At 50.0% G+C, this 18,694-nt stretch overlaps 2 protein-coding genes across 8 annotated transcripts in view; one reads left to right on the top strand and one right to left on the bottom strand.

Moving 5' to 3' along the window:
* The window catches only part of BRD7 (bromodomain containing 7), a 37,260-nt gene extending 27,198 nt beyond the window's left edge, over window positions 1-10,062 (top strand). The window contains exons 10-17 of one of the 4 annotated variants that reach the window (XM_049621236.1): window positions 1,990-2,097; window positions 2,456-2,591; window positions 3,056-3,191; window positions 5,407-5,463; window positions 8,295-8,409; window positions 8,688-8,831; window positions 9,367-9,510; window positions 9,832-10,062. In XM_049621236.1, the coding sequence (XP_049477193.1) occupies window positions 1,990-2,097; window positions 2,456-2,591; window positions 3,056-3,191; window positions 5,407-5,463; window positions 8,295-8,409; window positions 8,688-8,831; window positions 9,367-9,510; window positions 9,832-9,887 (896 nt within the window). In that variant the 3' untranslated portion in view covers window positions 9,888-10,062. The remainder of the gene's footprint in view (window positions 1-1,989; window positions 2,098-2,455; window positions 2,592-3,055; window positions 3,192-5,406; window positions 5,464-8,294; window positions 8,410-8,687; window positions 8,832-9,366; window positions 9,511-9,831) is intronic. The other 3 variants (XM_049621238.1, XM_049621237.1, XM_049621239.1) reach the window with 3 other exon arrangements.
* A 1,643-nt stretch (window positions 10,063-11,705) lies between these two features.
* Window positions 11,706-18,694, bottom strand: part of ADCY7 (adenylate cyclase 7) — a 45,140-nt gene continuing 38,151 nt past the window's right edge. Inside the window, exons 18-25 of one of the 4 annotated variants that reach the window (XM_049621217.1) lie at window positions 18,295-18,488; window positions 17,344-17,437; window positions 16,784-16,939; window positions 16,073-16,219; window positions 15,040-15,144; window positions 14,692-14,806; window positions 13,952-14,076; window positions 11,706-13,745 (exon numbers count right to left, since the gene is read on the bottom strand). In XM_049621217.1, the coding sequence (XP_049477174.1) occupies window positions 13,599-13,745; window positions 13,952-14,076; window positions 14,692-14,806; window positions 15,040-15,144; window positions 16,073-16,219; window positions 16,784-16,939; window positions 17,344-17,437; window positions 18,295-18,488 (1,083 nt within the window). In that variant the 3' untranslated portion in view covers window positions 11,706-13,598. Of the gene's footprint in view, window positions 13,746-13,951; window positions 14,077-14,105; window positions 14,460-14,691; window positions 14,807-15,039; window positions 15,145-16,072; window positions 16,220-16,783; window positions 16,940-17,343; window positions 17,438-18,294; window positions 18,489-18,694 lie in introns of those variants that run through there. The other 3 variants (XM_049621218.1, XM_049621219.1, XM_049621221.1) reach the window with 3 other exon arrangements.

Genomic DNA, 18,694 nt, shown 5'->3' with positions numbered 1-18,694 from the left:
CTGCCCTTCCCCCAGCTCGTACTCTGTCTCTCTCAGGGGGAAAAAAAAAAGTCTGGAATTTCAATGTATTTAATACAGAATATCAGACCCACAATTAAAGCCAAAATTTTACAGTTTCTAACTGGCTCAAAGAGATTATGGTATGTATGCTCAGTTATTTCTGGAGGTATCTCAAAACCTTCTTATAAAACATCTGACTGACTTTTTAAATTTCAGTGACTAGAACGAATATGTATGCCATACAGTACCATGTAGGAATAATAAAATCCTACTGACGTGATGGCTTTCACTGTAGTTGGTAGAAAGTTTGTAAAGGTTGGGAAGCATTGCTTTAGAACCTCCGTCATGTTTTTTATTTCCCTCAGGTATTTTAATGGTAGTAGTATAGGGAATAATTTTAAAATTTGATAGAAGAATTTTTTGTCATTCACCTGAGAGGAAAAATCCTATATTGTGATACGCAAATGTGAGCATGCTATTTTATGAATCCCCATTTTCCCCACCGCCATTATGAGAGAGATCACTGGGGATACAAAAACGAATGACGCTCCAGTTAACAGTCTCCAGTATTTACCTCTTGCTGCAGGCAAGGCCTGTCTTGGGTGCCGGAGGTGGAGCTGGGTGTACAGCAGGGAACAGAACAGAGATGAGTCCCTCCCCTTTTGTCTGTGGGGTGCGGGACGGAGGAGCCAATGAGAATAATCGCGTGAAGAAGAGCAGCTGTGACGGGACACAGGTGGGGGTCAGAGAAGGCTTCCTTATTCCTTAGCAAGGTGACGTTTAGGTTGGTCCCAAAAAGTGAGTAAGGAGTGCGGGGATAGGAGGTAAGAGACTTTGAAGCAGTGGGAAGAGCCGGATGCATTTGAGGACTACAGAGGGGAGCCTGTTCGTGTCTTTCAGCGTTTCCCTCCACTCTTGAGGTGCTGACGGAGTCCCTTCACGTAGAAGAAAAGTGCTGTCTGCAAAGCAAAACTCACTTTTTGCTTTTATGTGAACTTTTCGTTTCATGTGAAATGTACATGGTATTGAGTCAAAGTGCCACGAGATCGGGAACGTTGTTCTTTCTAGTGTAGCTGTGTGAAAATTTGGTAATTAAGAGGATAAGGATGCAATTAATGATTTAGGTGACACCTTAAGATCTGCCCCTTTCTTCATGTCCGGGGTCTGTGTCTGCCCTTGCTCTGCTTCCTTGCATCTGCAGCTCCTGGAGTCGGTGTGGCCCAGGCTGCCCCGGCTCCTCACGTTTCGGCAGCTCCCTGAGAGGCCTGAGCACTGGTCTAAGGTGGAAGCTCTGCCCCTGCTCACTTCCAGGTTCTTCTTCCAAATTCCAGACTGCTCGCCAAGAGGGAGAGAAGATCCAATTTAGGTGTTCAGAGTTTCTCGCAAGTGCTTTCGTTCCCTCACGCTGATCACCTGTGGCATAGCCTCTGTTCAAGGGTGGTCGCGGTGCAAAAACCAGGACTCTTCACTAGAGATCGTGTCTTCTCCTCATACCAACCGTCCTTCCCAGTTCTGCTTATATCAGAGTCCATCCAGTTACAGGGGTCTGCTCCTGGTTTACAGAGCACATCTTTAAGGACCGTTCCTCACTGCATTGAAAGTATGCCTCAGAGATCCTAATTCTTCTCCTGAATGTACCATGAGTTCTTGTCTTTAGTTGGGTGTTGTCCCCTAGTCTTTTACTAAGCTTTTCTACTCGTTTACTTTCATCACAGGTTTCAACTTTTAAATCCTTAATTTTTGTTTTTAAGTGAACTGCAACATGATTATAAAGTATTCCAGGAAGCAGGAGAGGGTAATGAAAAGGACCAGGTTTGGGGCCTGGCCACATTCCTACCTTGCTAAGCTGCGATTTTCTTACGTGAATAAAGCCTCCTGGACAGAGTCCCATGGATGGCACGAAGCAGCGTGCGTGCAGACACCCTGCAGATCACCCATCGGCTCCTTACCGCGTGCACCTCCCACACCGAGCCCGGTCTTCTGTTTCAGAACCAGGCTACTGCCCTGTGAGACTGGGAATGACAACCGGAAGGCTTCAGTCTGGAGTGAATACTTTGCAGGGGTTCAAGGAGGACAAAAGGAACAAAGTCACTCCGGGTAAGGTTTTTTCCTCAAGCAGTTAGCGGGGGGAAAGTGTAATTACCACTTACTGCTTTATCACTAACTCTTTTGGTGGCATTTTTGCAGTATGAATCAACTCTTTTATTAACTTCGGAAGAAACTGAAAAATCAGTTACTAGTATTCAAAATGACTTTTGTTCTTTCTTTCCTCGGGGGGGGAAGTCACTTGAGTTGTGACTTCATGAGGATCCAGGAGGGGGAAATACCTACCTTCTATTTGTTATGCCAGTCATTGAAGTAGTAAAATTAGAAGGGAATAATCTTTAATAAAATAAAAATCAGTTTGACACAGAAGTTAAAGAGCAGTATTGCAGTACTCAATTTCTGTCAACAGTGTTATACTTGAATTACGGACCCTACAGTTCTTATGCTCCACATTACGACTCCACGTTTGCAAATATCAGCAAGGACGACTCTGATCTAATCTATTCAACCTATGGGGAAGAGTCTGATCTTCCAAGTGATTTCAGGTGAGTCACCAGTTCATCAGTCTGCTGAGTGCCATGTTGTTCTAAAATCCTAATAAACGTGTGTATATACAAGGGGTGTGGTCCAAACTGGAGGTATAACTTTTGAGACCCCGTGTATGTGTTAGTCCTGAGGTGAGTAAGGTCACCTTAGGGAGGAAGTGAAGGGCAGGAACAAGTCCAGGACTGAATGCTGAAGCCTCTGTCATTGAGAAAGTCTTCTTTTTCTTTGACGGTTTCCCCAGGAGCATTTCATTTCACTGTGTTCTTGATCTTGTTTGCTTCTCTCATGACGGTAAAGTTAGCACTGGTAAGGCTGTAAGTATGCTATTGTACCTAGACAGAAATTTTTACACAGTGGCGTATAAATTTAAGTCGTGTCTGGTGGAAACCGTTGGCTGGGATGGGAAGATGAAGCCGACGGGTGATTCATATGGAAGCGACTTTCCCAACATTCTCTCTTTCAGCATCCATGAGTTTTTGGCCACATGCCAGGATTATCCATACGTGATGGCAGATAGTTTACTGGACGTTTTAACAAAAGGAGGCCATTCTAGAACCCTTCAAGAGTTGGAGACGGTAAGAAGGCTGCTAAAGAACCGGGTAATTTATTATTGGCTTTCAGCATTAGTCACTGAGTGTTATGAAACCATGGGAGTCACCAGGGTGACAGCTGGGCTGCCTTCCCCTGAAAGACAGCCCGGCCTGGGTGTGGACCGCGGGTGGAGGACAATGAACGGAAACGAGTAAGCCAGCTACCAGGGTCTGTGAGGGCCAGAAGACTGTCGTTATCTCCCGATCTTGGGAACATAAGAATCAGGATGGGGCTGACTGCTCAGAAGTCAGCTGGTGCCATGTACCCTAACAGAACAGGGGGTCTCGCTCACTGGATTGAAACCGAGTTGACTTACAATGCTAGCGAATGTCCTTTTCTTTCTTATGTGGCAAGAACACAGTGGTGGGGCCCCAAGGAACAAAATAAGAAACTTCCTCTTTGCTGTCACTAACACTTGTAGACTGTCTCTAGTTCAGTTGGACGTAGTTGATAATCTGGCAGGCCCACAGCTCAGAGACTAGAACCAGACAGTGTTCCTCCTGGTGCAGAGGAGAGTCAAGCTCCACACCGTCCTTGTCACCATACTTAGAAGAACCTTACGTCTCTCAGGGTCCTAGCTGTTTCCAGTGGCTGTGGCTACTGTCGCCTTGTCCTCTGCCCTCACTGCACATGTGGCTGCTGGTCCCTGGGTGACTGTCAGCAGCGCTGAGTCGGCACCTCTGGCTCACTGAGAACAGCTGTACAGTCTTAGTGCTCGATCTGCTTTCTTCGCATGACCTAAAAACACGCACCTTCACATCAACTCAAAAATATTTTTCCTCTAGCCTTCCCATCAGTTAACCTGAATTAATTAGTAGTATTCAACTACAATTGAGTATCTTTCATTTGGTTGACAGGGCAAAAGATTTCAAATGTGAAATTTCTCTATCCACTGATCCAGCAGATCTTCTCAGAATAGATCTTAGAAAAATTTAAAAAGTTATATATAAGGATGTGTTGTTTATAATTTTTAAAAATTGGGAATTGGTTTTAAAAAATCATAATAAAGCTTTTTTTTTTTAATTTTTTTTAATGTTTGTTTATTTTTGAGAGAGAGAGAGGCAGAATGAGCAGGGGAGGGGCAGAGAGCGAGAGGGAGACACAGAATCTGAAGCAGGCTCCAGGCTCTGAGCTGTCAGCACAGAGCCAGACACAGGGCTCGAACCCACGAATAGTGAGATATGACCTGAGCCGAAGTTGGACACTCAACTGAGTCACCCAGACAACTTTTTAAAAAATAACATCATTATTTTTAACTTTTTAAAATTTTTTAAACTTTTAAAACTTTTTAAAAGATAACATCGTTCCTAATGTCTGTGCATGATACCTTTGTCTGTTGTTAATATGTGCGTGATCTCTGAAGGCTGGTATTATGGGAAGCTTTCACATTCTCCATAGCATTTGAATATTTTACAGTAATCTTCTGCTACCCGAGACTATTGCTCTGTTAATGCAAAATAGTCCCTAGAGTGCCTCCTATTTTCTCCTTGTCATAGACTTACCGGTTGTTGAAAACCGACTCCATTTACTAGGTACTTCTGTGCTATTTACCAAATACTTTCATACCTTCTTGCTCAGGCACAGAAAGATTAGTCTTGAAGTTACCAGTAATAGGTACTCTTGACTCACAAATACTCTCAAAATGCTACTTATTGTGTCTATTTCATTTTTGGTTTAAAATAAATTCCAGGGGCGCCCGTGTGGCTCAGTCAGTTAAGTATGTGACTCATGATAACGTCTCAAGCCATGATCTCACGGTCAAGAGATCGAGCCCTGCATCAGGCTCCTCACTGAGCATGGAGCCTGCTTGGGATTCTATCTCTCTGTCCCTCCCCAGCTCCCTCTCATGCGTGCTCTTTCTCTCGCTCTCAAAATAAATAAAAAATTAAGTTCCAGTAATCCAGGGGCACCTGGGTAGCTCAGTCTGTTAAGCGTCCGACTTCATCTCAGGTCACGATCTCATGGTTCATGAGTTTGAGCGCCAGGTCGGGCTCTGTGCTGACAGCTCGGAACCTGGAGCTGCTTCAGACTCTGCCGCTCCCCACTCACACTCCATCTCTCTCTCAAAAATAAACATTAAAAAAATTTTTTTTTCAATGAATAATTTCCAGTAATCCATATTCTTATTTCTTGCCTCGAAACTCTTAATATTTTTTGATTTTCCTTGATATTTACCTTTTTAATATATCTTTTAATGAAAATTGGTTTTCTTTGTCCTTACAGCCATCACCTGAAGATGAAGGCCAGACCAGGACCCTTGACACAGCAAAAGAAATGGAGGTGATTATATTCGTCATTAAAAATATTTAAATGGAGGATAAACTCAAAGGCCTAAATGATAATGCTTTATTTTAAAAGAAAATTATTTATTATCTCCTTAGGTAAAAGAACTCTTTTTGCCTGTGGGGAGCGTAGTAGTAGCCAGTGCGGTGCACAAGCATGTACACAAGGGAGCCCAAACTAGTTACCGCACCGTGGAAATGTACACGTTGTAGGAACACAGATCAGAAACCAGCTGCTCTGGATGGCCAGGGAGATCCTCACAGAGGGGATGCCAGGTGGACGGGGTCTAGCAGGATGGCCAGGCAGTGTCCCAGCAAGCAGCGCCTGGCATCTGAAGTGGGCAGAGATGCCGAAGTGGGACAAACAGATCTGAGAGGACGGGGCACGTGTGCAGAGAGCGTGGAAAGTGTGTGACCCGGGGGTGTCGGGCAGAGGAAGAAAGGTGGGGAGGCTGCACGAATGAGGGTCTAGTGACAGAGGGCCATACGTGCAGTCCGAGACGCTGAGAGTCCACCCTTGAAGACAGGAAGTTCTAAGAACATGGGGAGGGGAGAGAGGCTGGAGGAGAGGACCGGTGAGAAGCTGTGGGGCTTGACAGCCATATGCTGATGAGTGTGGCAACTTGGAAGACAATAAAGATCTACAGTAAAGAGAAATACAGTAGAACTAAAGTCGACAGGACCTGGTGCGTGAGGTACATCATAGCATCGTGAGCGCCCATCCAGGGTGGGAACAGGAGCTCCCCTCAGTGGGAGAGCAGCTGCCTTCAGTTCCCCACGCGGCGGCGATTCGAGACGTGGCTGCAGGGGAGGCCTAGGACTCCCGGATCTGGCGGCAGGCGTGCAGATCTGGAAGTCGTTGGCATAAAGGGAGAGTGTTACTGTAGTCATTCAAGTGAATGCGATTGTCCCGAGAGAACGCGTGCCCCGGCTAAAGGTTGAAGGACAGATCCGGGTGCATCCATGTTGTCACAGTGATAGCATTTCCTACTTGCTAAAGACTGAGCAACGTTCCACTGTGCCTGTGTACGTGTGTTGATTTCATCCGTATACCTAGACATGGGATGATTGCTGGATCGTGTAGCAGTTCTTTTTTTGGTGGTTTGAAAAACCTCCGTACTGTTTTCAGTAGTGGCCGTGCCAGTTCGTATTCCACCAGTGGTGTAGGAGGGTGCTCTTTTCTCCACGTTCTCACCAGCACTTGCCATCTCTTGCTTTGTCGTCGTCGTTGATGGCCATCCTGGCTGATGTGAGGTGATATCTCATTGTCATTTTCATCTGTTTCCCTGATGATTTGTGGTGTTGGGCACCATTTCATGTACATGTTGACCATTTGTATATCTTCTTTTCAGAAATGTCTGTATCAGTCCTTTCCCCATTTAAAAAATGTTTTTATTTGTCTGTGTTTATACTATTGTGTTGTTTGAGTTCCTTATATATTTTGTACATTAACCGATTATCAGATACATGGTTTGTAAATATTTCCTTTTATTCCATAGGTTGTGTCTTCATTCTGTTGATTGTTTCCTTTGGTGTGCAGAAGATTTTTAGTTTCATGGAATCCCACTTTATTTTTGCCTCTGTTGCTGTGCTTTTGTGTTCATATCCAAGAAATCATCACTCAGACCAAAGTCAAGAAAATGTTCCTATACATTTATTAAAGACACTATTCTTTTCAAAACAAAGGGAACAAAAAAAGGTTGAAGGACAGAACTTTGGAGAAGACCCGTAGTTGAGGTAGAAAAATCACGGAAGAGGGACATGCAGGAAGGAGTCCAGCAGTGTCACCCCTGCCAATGAGCCCAGTAAGAGTGGCAGGTGTGGCATTTGTAACCGGCAGAGCAGTGCTGGTAAAATGGTGGGGTTGGAGGTAGACGTCAGGGGGCTAAAGGAGCGGAGGGAAGCTGGGACACAAGAGCGGACAGATGTGTGCCCGGTAACTGACACGGAAGAAAACCTGAAGAGGAGATCAAAGACAGATGCGGATGTGGTACCTGCCAAACCATGTTTTCAAGGAATGAGGAGCAGGCAACGTCATGTGCTTAGTGAGGGGGCAAGAATGCGAGAAATCTTGAGAATGGGAAAGGCAGCTGGGTAAAAAGGGAACAGCTTACGGAATAGGGTCGTGAGGGCCCAGACCCGATGGCAAGCCGCAAGCATTACTGATGGTTTTCCTCCACACACCTGCCCACGTGTAGCTAGAGAAATCGGGGGTTCAAACGATACACATCTGGAGTGCCATGCCAAAATCTAAAGGGAACCCTTGACTTCTGATAACTTGTTATCTGGGGCAATCTATTCCTAAAAAGCGGTGTTGAGGTTATGGAAACTCTGAGTCTTATAATTCCAAAACCAAAACCCCACCCTTTTTAGGATTTTGTTTCTCCCATGCCATACTGACAGCCTGGCTCTGTGGAAGGGAAGAGACCCAGGAAGTACCTCATGCACATCTGCTGTGGGTTTGCAGGTGCACGGACCGGGGGCCAAGACACTGCCTGTGAGCCTTGGAAGCGCGAGGCATTGTCACAGTCCCCGAAAGTTCTTCATGGTGCAGACATCGCCAAGGCCCTCATTCCTGTAGTCTTTTTAGGTGGCTGCCACATGGAACAGGTGATGTGTGATGACACATCATTTCACTAGAGAAGTGTGCGTGTTCTGGAGAGACATTTTTTATAGGTAGCAGAACTCTAACTGCCAAGTTAATAGGTGGGACAGCTTGGCCTGCACACACAAGCCATCTTACTGACGTTTCATTGCAGCACTGACGGGACTTAACAAGCTGAAATAATTCCTTTCTTCCTTTCCTTCTTTTTTTCTTTTTTTTTTAAGCAGATTACAGAAATAGAGCCAGAGGGGCGTTTAGACTCCAGTAATCAGGACAGGCTCACAGCGCTGAAAGCAGTAACAAATTTTGGTGCTCCTGTTGAAGTGTTTGACTCTGAAGGTGAGTGTCATTTCATGACCCAGGCAGTCCAGATTTAATGTCACATTAGTACAGATTAACATAGCCATTCACCACAGGAAATCTTGGCTGGCCATGCTTCAGTGAGTAGTAAAGCATGTCTGTGGTGGTGATCTCATTTGGAGGGGATCACTCCTTTGAGGAGAGAAGACTAGGCAATAAACAGCAAAACCCCAGAGCACAGGACTCCCTTTACTACACAAGGTGGAACCCAAGTATGTCTCTGTTTTCCTTAGCATGCTATTCTTCGTACCTTACAGAAGCTGAAATGTTCCAGAAGAAACTTGATGAGACCACCAGATTGCTCCGAGAGCTCCAGGAAGCCCAGAACGAGCGTCTGAGCACCAGACCCCCTCCCAACATGATCTGTCTCTTGGGCCCCTCTTACAGGGAAATGCATCTCGGTAGGTCGCACCTCCGGGAAAAGGAGACGTGGGGGATATTTAAAGGGAAAAACTTCTGAGAAGGGACACCGCTGTGAAGCAGTGCTAAAGTGAACTGTAGGTGATTTATTTTTTGCATTTACACAGTTGACCCTTGAACACGTGGGGGTTAGGGATGCTGACCCCAACCACCCACCCTGCGCAGTTGAAAATCCATGTGTGATTTTTGACTCCCCCCAAACTTAACTACTGTAATAGCCTTTTGTTGCCTGGAAGCCTTACCTGTAAACAGTCAGCTGACATTTCGTATGTTCTATACTGATTCATACAACAAAGCTAGAGAAAAGAAAGTATTAAAATCAGAAGAGAAAATATATTTACAGCCCTGTGTTATCGGAAAAAAAAGGCAATGTAAGTGGATCTGCACAGTGCGAACCCCCATTGTCCCAGGGTCAAGTTTGTGGTGTTCCTATGACTTTTTTTTTTTTTTAATCTAAAGGAACCACGTTTCAATACCTAGAGCTGTGTTTCTTTTTCTTTTTGTCTTCCTTCCCAGCTGAACAAGTGACCAATAATCTGAAAGAACTCGCACAGCAAGTCGCCCCAGGTGATATCGTGAGCACGTATGGGGTTCGGAAGGCGATGGGGATTTCCATCCCCTCCCCCGTCGTGGAAAACAACTTCGTGGATTTAACGGAAGGTACGTGCCTTGTGTCTCCGGGAAAATGGAAGGCTAAGGCTGTCGTGAGCAAAAGGGACATCTCCTTTCAAATAACACTGGAGAGGTTTTTGTCTCTGCATGTTGATAGTGTAAAAACTGCTTTTATTCTTGAGACAAGATATAAAGGAAATAACGGGTTCACACATTTGCAGACAGAGCCACAGTGATGCCCTAGTAGCACATCTAGTCTTTAACCTTGAACGTGGTAAAGAAGGGCTGTCGGCACTTATTCCGGATGACACCTTTACTTTTTACTTAAAAGGGGGAAGTGTTGAATGAAGCCGTAACTTTTTCTTTCAGATTTTGAAGAACCTAAAAAGACTGATGTTGCCGAGTGTGGACTGGATGGGGTTTGAAGCTAACTGGTACTTCATTATATATTATGTACATAGTTTTTTCATTCTTCACTTGGAAATCCTTTTCAGAAGATAGTAAATATTTGTAAATTGTGTTTTTAATTAAACTTTGGAACAATTAATGTTCCAGAGATTGGACTTCTATTAGGTAATAAAGCTGAGCCGGGGACTGCGAGCTGTGTCGCGTGTTATCAGCTGAGCTGCCCTTGACCTTTCCCCGGGGCTGGGTCTGAGGATAAATTGATAGAGAAACACTTAGGAAGTAAAACAGCCTTTTCAGGACCATTCGTTAAAAGCAGCAAGTCCCCCAAATAATTGAAGTCCCTCATCTTTCCACGTTTGCCACCCTCCTCAGAAATTACAACCAGCTAGTTCCTGACTTACAAAACATTTCATCTGGATGGTTTCTTCAAAGAATGGCCTTGTGAGGAAGGAATAGGATGGACTCTGACCTGTTGCCCTCCAGAGCAGAAAGGAAGAGTGGACCTGGGCACGTTTGGGTCAGATGGTGATAAGGCCGCTTCCTTGGGGGGCACAGACGGGACCAGAGCAAAGACATTTCTTTCAAATCCCCATCCAGTGAGATTTCCTATTGTTACATTGTGGAAACAAATACACTTAACATACTTTTAGAATCTGCTACTACGTCCCCTGCATACCTGTTGGGAATGACACCGTGTGTGCAAGGACGAGGTGCTTCCCCTGTGCCACCCTCCCCCTCCCCCAGAAATCACAGCACTGACTTGTCTGGAGGTCCTGTTTGCTTTGCCGTTTTCCATTTTTGAGACAGTCACTTAGAACTGCTGTAAAAGGATAAGCTAAATAAGGGAATCATGGAGCTTCACGTTCACATTTCTTTTACCGTTTCTCACGGGTCACCCGTGCCTCAGTGTGTCCCTTGCCCTAATAGTCATCTAATTTTATCTGAAATGCAAAGGTCAGCTGCTCAAGCAGGCAGCTGAGCAGGAGACCGTGAGACGTGTGGCCCCCTCCTGTAACAGGCGCCACACTGCAGCCTTGTTCAGTGAACGAGGCGCATTTAAGACCCTGCGCGGACTGTACATAGCCCTTCTGTAAAACCCCCCAGCTGGAAGTCGTGTTAGTTTTATTGTCCTGACCTTGAAACTAACATTTAGCAAGAACAAGTAGGGTGAAAGAGAAGGGATTCTCTCAAGAGAGTTAGAAATGACCCAGTGTTTTAAAAACCTACTACAGGGGCACCTCGGTTTTGGCTCAGGTCATGATCTCGGCTTTGTGGGTGCAAGCCCCATATAGGGCTCTGTGCTGGCAGCACAGAGTCTGCTTGGGATTCTCTCTCTACCCCTTTCTCTCTCTCTCTCTCCCTCCCCCACTTGCACTCTCTCTCTCTCTCTCTCTCTCTCAAACTTTGAAAAAATAAAAGCCTACTTAAAACTGTATGCTAGAAGACCTTTAAAATTGTTCAAATACACATTTTATCAAGTGTTTTTAGAGTTTAATTTTAACCTTTCAGTTATAATTCAGGCAGTAATTGATTCTTAAACTTTAGATCTACGTAGAAACCAAGAAAACATTAGATTCAAAACACTAGGACATTCACGTTTTCCAGATTGCTAATTTAATGAATGAAATGCTAAACAAAGTAGAAACACTGGTACTTTATGAAAAGAAAATACAACATTTTGAAACAAATGTTACAGATCTATAAATATTCAGGATACAGAGTAATTCCTAGTTGTTTGCACCTTCTCAAAACCTGTTTCTGTATGTTGACCTGTTATATACACAGTGTAGAAGCTGGTTAATGATCTTCTCTATTAGGAAATTTTCTTAATGAGTAAACCAGAGAACTTCAGGTGTGATTGTCACTAGAGTCAGGGAGGCCACCTTTAAGCAAGCCCTTGACCCTTAGAAAAGGTCAGTGTTAGCAAAGACGCTTGTCCTGTCCTAAGACAGAATGGCGCCTGTGAAGAAAGGGCTCAGGGATCAGAAAACAGGCAAATCAAAACTGTATGTGCTTTTTATGGTCAGTTATGCACTAGGGTCTGCACATGAAAAACTGAAAACTTACAAAATATTTTTATCTGAGCACAGTGCTTGAACTGGAAATAAAAATCTATGGTAACTACTTTTTAAACTCCTAATTGGGATTTCTGTTGCCGGAAGAGAAAAGTAATTCGAATATTGCAAGAGTAGAAATATGTCCACCTCAGAGAGGCCCAACACGGCTGTGTCTATATCGCATCAGTGACAGAACCTCCCTGACACTGCGGGAGAGCCCTGTTGAGCAGCCCTGGTCACTGCTGAGTTAGGTGGACGCATTTCAGTGTAGTGCCCCCTGAAACCAGCCCTTTATATGGAAAGTCGGTGCATAAAACAGTTTAAGGTTATTCCCCTTAACAGAATTTTCGCCACAAAATTCCTTTATCCAAGTTCTTATACTTCGTTCGCCTCTATTCCGGTTACATGCGGGCCTCAGAGCTGCACTAGCGCCCCTGTACTTGCGGGGGGGTTCCTGGAGGACTCCAGCTGGGAATCGCTGCTCTGTAGTGAACTTCAGCCATGTTAGAGCCCCAGGTGTGCTCTGGGGATGCAGTGGTGAAACTGATTCAGAAACAGGAACGAGCAGTTTGGCTCCTCCTCAACCTTGAAACGCAGTGAAGGCTGACTTCTGATTCTCTTAGACTTGCAGCACCAGAAGACACCTCTCGCAAACCTGGCTTTTTGCACTTGATTTGATTCCTCCCGTTTGCAACAAGTCTGTCTCCGCATCTCTGAGCGGGCTGGCTTCCCAGATCCGGGAACCTCTTCTGCACGCTTGCGGAGGACGTGCTTTTCGTCTTGAAGCTCTACGAGTGAGCTGTGAGGACTAAAGAAGAGAAAGGGAGCACTACAGGTTGTCTGCCTTCTGTCTACACAGACCCCCTTCCTTTCCAGGACGGGAACTGCGATGTGAGGATAGCAGGAGGGCGCTCCAAGTACACACGGTGGTCAGGGAGGGGCTGAGAGGCCGTGCCTTTCTTTCCGGGCTGTGCCGCTCCTTGCCTTCTTGTGTGACAGCCGTGTTCTCAGCCCCAGCGGGGCTAAGCCGTCAGCGGACGTGGTTAAAAAGACAACACGCTGGAGGGAAGAGATTTTTGTCTGGCATCTAAGAAGTCATTAGAAAGGGTAAAACTCCACTAATCCTATACCCATTTAAATCAAACACCTGCCAGAGAGGACAAGTAACAAGCCTCTGTTGTGCTGTTCTCTCCCTACTGTGTGAAACCACAGATGGAAAACTGCATTTTCAGCTCTGTTTACCGGGGTGCCTGTGTTAGAAACGTACAGCCCTGTTGCTGCTCCGCTGGGAGAAAGGCGTGCCCAACCCATCCCGGACAGCTCGTCGTGGTTCTGTACCTAGAAAAGACCAGTCCCACCCATGCAGCTGGCAGGCCATGGCCAGTTGTGTGTCTGGCTCCCCCTCTGAGGTCTCCACAGTACCCAGGGGATCCGCATGTCCCAGCTGCCTGTGCGTGGCGAGGCTCGGTGGTAGCCTCGGGCTGGAGTCTGGTGCACGTTCCGAGAAATCCTCTAGCACAAGTCCAAGGAGGCCACACACAGCCACCTTGTCAGGGTAGTGATGGCCAAACCCCTGGAATGCCTCTGTGGCTGGCGTAGGGCCGAGTGCTCCCTGTGGCTTGCTTCAGGGACGGAAAATCCGCTTCCAGCATGTTCACCTCCCAGAAGCCCTCAATTCAGTCCCGACCCTTGGAACTTTGCCGTGTCTGTGCAGACAAAGTAAGTCCTCAGCTCGCCTTTGCCTTTGACGTTAATCAGTCCCCGGCACTCGCAAGAATAACCTAGTCCCTGGAGGATGGTGCATGTCTCCTCAGTAACCTGAAAAGGAAAGGACAACAAACTCTTGGGATGCAGGAGAAACGCCTGCTGTTGGAGGGATGGCCGGGAACCAGCCCCGAACACACACGTCTGGTGTCCCTCAAGCATGTCCAGGCTGGAATCACAAAGCTGACGGATGCCTGGGTCCCCCGCCCCCGCCGGGAAGTTCCTCCCCCGGGTCATGGGTTTCCCCAGCTGGGGTGTACCTGGATCTTGCCAAGTTCTCCAGTGCTCTCCATTCGGCTGGCGACATTGACCGTGTTTCCCCAGATATCATACTGAGGCTTTCGTGCCCCGATCACTCCAGCGATCACAGGCCCGTGGTTTATGCCTGAAGATGACATTTGCGGTTGGCAGGTCGGGGGGGCGAAGCCTCAGGCTCTGCCCCTACGGGAGGCCACAGAGTCCAGCGGCAGCCCCAGGAAGCACCGACCAGCAGCTGAAATGCAAGTTGGAGGGGGCTTCCCGAGCCTGTGACAGGACCTCTCACTCAGGACGTGGGAGAGGTGCTCCCTGGGCAGCCCTCTTCCCAGCTGCTCGCTCCTGACATCAGGCTGAGGTCATCACTTTTCCAGTATCCGCTCATCTCCCAGTAAAGAATAAACGGGCTTTGAGTCCCAACCCCGTTAGCTAACACGGAGCAGTCAGGCTCGTAACTGCTTTGTTCTCAGTATTATTTTAAGGATTCCAGCCCGATTTCTGGTTCTCCGTTTTCTGTAGTGATACGTTCTGATGTAAACTTTCAAAGGTAACTTTGTTAACAGTATGCAAAGAAAGAGTAGTTACCCAGTTGCTGGGGTTGTGTGGCCAAGAGGGATTTCTCAGACCTTTCCTACCATCCAGTCAGGTGCACCGACAGACCCGAGCGTGGGCTTGCCGGGCTCCGGGACCCACCGCAGCCTCCCACCCCGGCGTGGCCCGGCCCGCCCTACCCTCGGGCCCTCACCGACTCGCAGGCGGAAGGAGTTGAAGGAGTGCCGGTTGATGCCGTCCAGCTTGCTCATCAGGGCGATGCTGAACTCCACCATGATGCCGATGTGCGCGTGCTGCCGCTCCAGGTCCTGTGGGACAGGGGCCGTGGGATCCCGTGCCCCGTCTTCCCTCCTCCACGGGGTGTTAGCCACCTCACTCCCCACCAGATGCCTCCCCCGGGCTGAGTCGTGAGGTCCTCTGCCCCTCCCTCATAGGACAGGGCAGGAAGGGGTGTCCCCTCGAAGTCAGGTGATAGGTCTGGGAACTGTTGAGTCCCCCTAACGTGGGGCTGGGACCCGCGGCCACCAGCTCAGCTCGGTACCTGGTTCTCAGTCCCTGAGGGGACGCTGAGCCCCACGGCTGCCATGTACGTGCTGCCAATGGTCTTGATCTTCTCCACACTGCTGAACTTGGGCTTTAGGAGCAGCTGCGGGACGAAGGGACACAGAGCCGTATGGCCCAGCCGCAGCCCAGGCCCACCCCAGGGTCTGAGAAGGGGTGGGGTCCCTCTCGCCACTGCTGTGAAGTTCTCACGCTCGGCCTCCCCATGTGGGCAGACAGCCGGTCCACGCAGGGACACGGCCTCTGGCTTTCAGCCCTGCTCCTCCTGACTCCGGCTTCCCGGGGTTCGTCCGTCTGCTCCTCGGCCCCTCCTGGGGCACCTGGACTCTCCTTTTTAAGGACCAAGCACAAAGCACAGCCCAACAGTATCTACCCAGGAATGTCGACTGCTTGCAGCTGAGAATCAAGTCCAAACCGACTGACTTCCTCTAGACCAGCTGACAGTGTAGACTTGCTGGAAATCAAACTACAGGAGCCCCTCCCCTCACCCACTCCAGTACCCCCAGGGGACGCCTAACACCTCAGACTCCCGAAGCCTTTACGGTGAGTGCTCCCGCCTGCACGCACATCCCTACGATGTTCAGCGTACACGTCAGGCACAGGGAAAGGTCAACAACAGAACAGAACAACGTCCTGTAATAGAAGCTACGTGAATGGTCTCACTCAGAAAGTCTTTACTGTATTCATTCATCCTCCTCCTCGTGAGGACACGAAGCGAGGTGAATGACCTGGCCGTTGTGACATGGCGTCAGGCTACAGCTGACCTTCTGACCACACGTCAGGCGGAGGGTCCGCTATTCCGGAACACGGCTGACCCGGGGAACCGAAACCGCAGATAAGGGACTGCCAGTTCTTCAAGGACCTAAATCTAATCTTCGCAGGCTGCCCGTCCCAGAGAAGATAACAACACTTACTGAAGAAGCGAGGAGAGGCAGATGTGCACCTTCGGCCGTGCGTGTCGCTCCGCGCCCCGCCCCCCCGCGGCTCGGTGCGGCTCGGTCCAGAGGCCCTACCTCGTCGAAGTCGGAGATGATCTCGTTCAGCAGACGCAGGCACTCCAGCCCCTCCTTGTTGACGTCGCACTCCGTGTAGAAGACTTTGAAGTCCGGCACCGACGCAAACATGACACACACACAGTCGTAGGACTGATGGTACCAGTCCTGGGTGGGGGCGGGGAAGGAAGCAGGCCACCTTAGGCCCCCCGGCCCCGGAAGGGACCGGGAGCAGACAGGGACGCGGCTCCTCGGCCGCCCCACCAAACTCGGGAGGGGGCGCCAGGCAGGTGCCGCTCCGCCCGGCTTCCACGGAGACCCATCTGGGGGCTGTTACAGAAATAAGGCCGTGAGTCCGCTGCTTGGGGCAGGCCAGGCCCTGGTTGGCTTTGGCCCTTCGGTACCCTGGGTCTCCTGGCTGAGGCTGAGAGCCCCTGGGGTGGGAGGAGGTCCCAGATCACAGGAGACCTGGCTTCCGCACCCATTGCGGATAAGGCCTGCTTCCTTATCTGTGAAACGGCGACCCAGAACTGGCGGAGCGCACGCTTTCATCCACACGGATTGTCCAGATTACAAATGCCTGGACGTACATCCGGTCCTCACAGCCACCCTGACCCGTGGGCCCCCTCGTACAGGGGCGAGGTCCAGGGCCCCGGGACGTGAGGTCCCGGGGGCTGCATCCGGACCCTCAGAGGCCCTGCCCTAGTGACCCAGGCCCCACTCGCACCGCACCTCATTTAGCTTGTCACCAATGAAGTGTGCGGCCACGTGGGCTGGCAAGACGTTCTCCAGAAGGAGGCGGTTCACGTTCTCCATGGTTTCAAACTCCTCGTGTTCCTTTTTGAACTTCTTCTTCCACAAGCAATCCAAGCGGCAGTAATAGTCAATCTGCAGACGATGGGGGAGCATCAGTGTCCTGGCCGCGGTGAGCGGGGGCAGAATGACACAGGCCGAGAAGCAGCAGGGCGCGCCCATCACCCTGGGGCTGCGGAGCCGTCCCGTCCGCCCTTCCACCCTCTGTCCCTGGCAAATGGCTCCCACTCAACAGCCACCTCCCAGTGGCCTTAGAGTCCCAGTCAGCCGTGACTCAGTTCTCAAGTGACCCACGTGACCAGATGTCACTGGTGTCCTGATGGGAGGCGATAACAGGGAGGTGAGGACGCGGGGACCCCTCCCCGAGGGACCAGAGCTTCCCTGCAGGGCTGTCTGCCCCAAATCTGCGGAAGTTCCCGCCCCATCCCAGTTCTCTCTCCGAGCTGAGCAAGGGACGCTGGGGGCTCCCCAGGCGGTACCTGTCTGGAGAGCATGATGAGGGTGACGTAAAACAAAACCAGGTAGAAATTGATCATTGCCTTCGGGTCCTTCCACAGACAGAACGGGGAGCTGCTGGACACGAAGGGAAAAAGCAGGAGTCATCTCCAGCCTCCTGCCCAGTCCTCAGATGCGGGGGGCGGCGGGGGGCGGGCCAGAGCCAGCCTGCGGGAAGGTGTGAACGGGACAGAGATCTCTGCCAGCCGAGCTCGTGTCCTCATGGCAGAGACGCTAAAGGCAGCGTCAACTTGTACAGAAAAGAGGGTTTGACGGGGAGGTGGGAGAGGCCTCACCGCGGCGACACCACAGCTCACACCCGGATGACCAAGGATAGCCACGGCAAAGTCTGGGAAAAGCACTGCAGGCAGGTGAGTCCTCAAAGTGAGTCGGCGACTTCCAGGTTGGCAGGTGGGGTTTGCGGGTGCCGCAGACCCACAGGAGCAGGTTTTGTTCTGGGTCCCGAAACTCCAGCCTTCTAAGTTCAAGGGGAGCCAGGCCCCTCTCCTCAACCCACCGGGGCCGAGAGCCCCCAAAAGCACCCACACGCCAGCCCTTCGAGTGTCAGACAACAGTGCTTTCCAGAACTCTCTGGACCTCCAGGACACGGATGAAGGAGGGGGCCTGGACTAGAGCTGAGGCCTCCCCCCGGCCCACCCCCCGAGCGGCATAGAGACCGGATGACCCAGGAGGCCTCCGTGCGACCAGGGGCGTCCCCCAGAGAACCTGCAAACGAGTCCCTCTCCAGCTCTGAGCGTAGCAGCCCGAGACCGTCGCTTGCCTGTCACATGGCAAGCGTGCCACCTGCAGGTCCACCCCACGGGCGTCCAGTCCAGAGGGGACCCAACGCAACCGTCCCGCAGCTCGAAACGACGGCGGAACCAAAGGGAGGTGCTGCCGTGGAGCGCGGTCGGGAGGGGCGCCGCGGGCCCCACCTGAGGGTGCCGTTGGTCTTGGTGAGGTTGGCCAGGCTGTGGCTGCAGCAGTCCCACTGCCAGCACGGGGAGATGTTGAAGAGCACCAGGTAGGCCACCAGGGCCACCGTCAGCAGCACCACCTTCAGCTCCAGGCTCATCCGCAGGAAGACGGAGCAGGCGACAAAGGCCAGGATGCAGCTGCAGGTGTAATACTGGGGAGGCGGGGGGACGTCGGTCACCGCGAGGCACCCCCCGGACCGGGGGTCGCCAGAGAGGGCCGCCTCTAGCCGCGGCACACTGACCCGGAGCCCCGGCCCCGCTCGGGGGACCCGTGAGGAGCCGGCCTGTCTGCGGCGCTGCCCTCTTGCCTTGACGACCCTTCTTAACAAAGCAGACAACAGAGTCTAAAACTTCACTG

Source organism: Panthera uncia (assembly GCF_023721935.1).
Source record: "Panthera uncia isolate 11264 chromosome E2 unlocalized genomic scaffold, Puncia_PCG_1.0 HiC_scaffold_19, whole genome shotgun sequence".
Lineage (NCBI taxonomy): Eukaryota > Metazoa > Chordata > Mammalia > Carnivora > Felidae > Panthera > Panthera uncia.
Note: the sequence above shows the minus strand (reverse complement) of the source record. Positions and strands in the feature narration are given on the sequence as shown.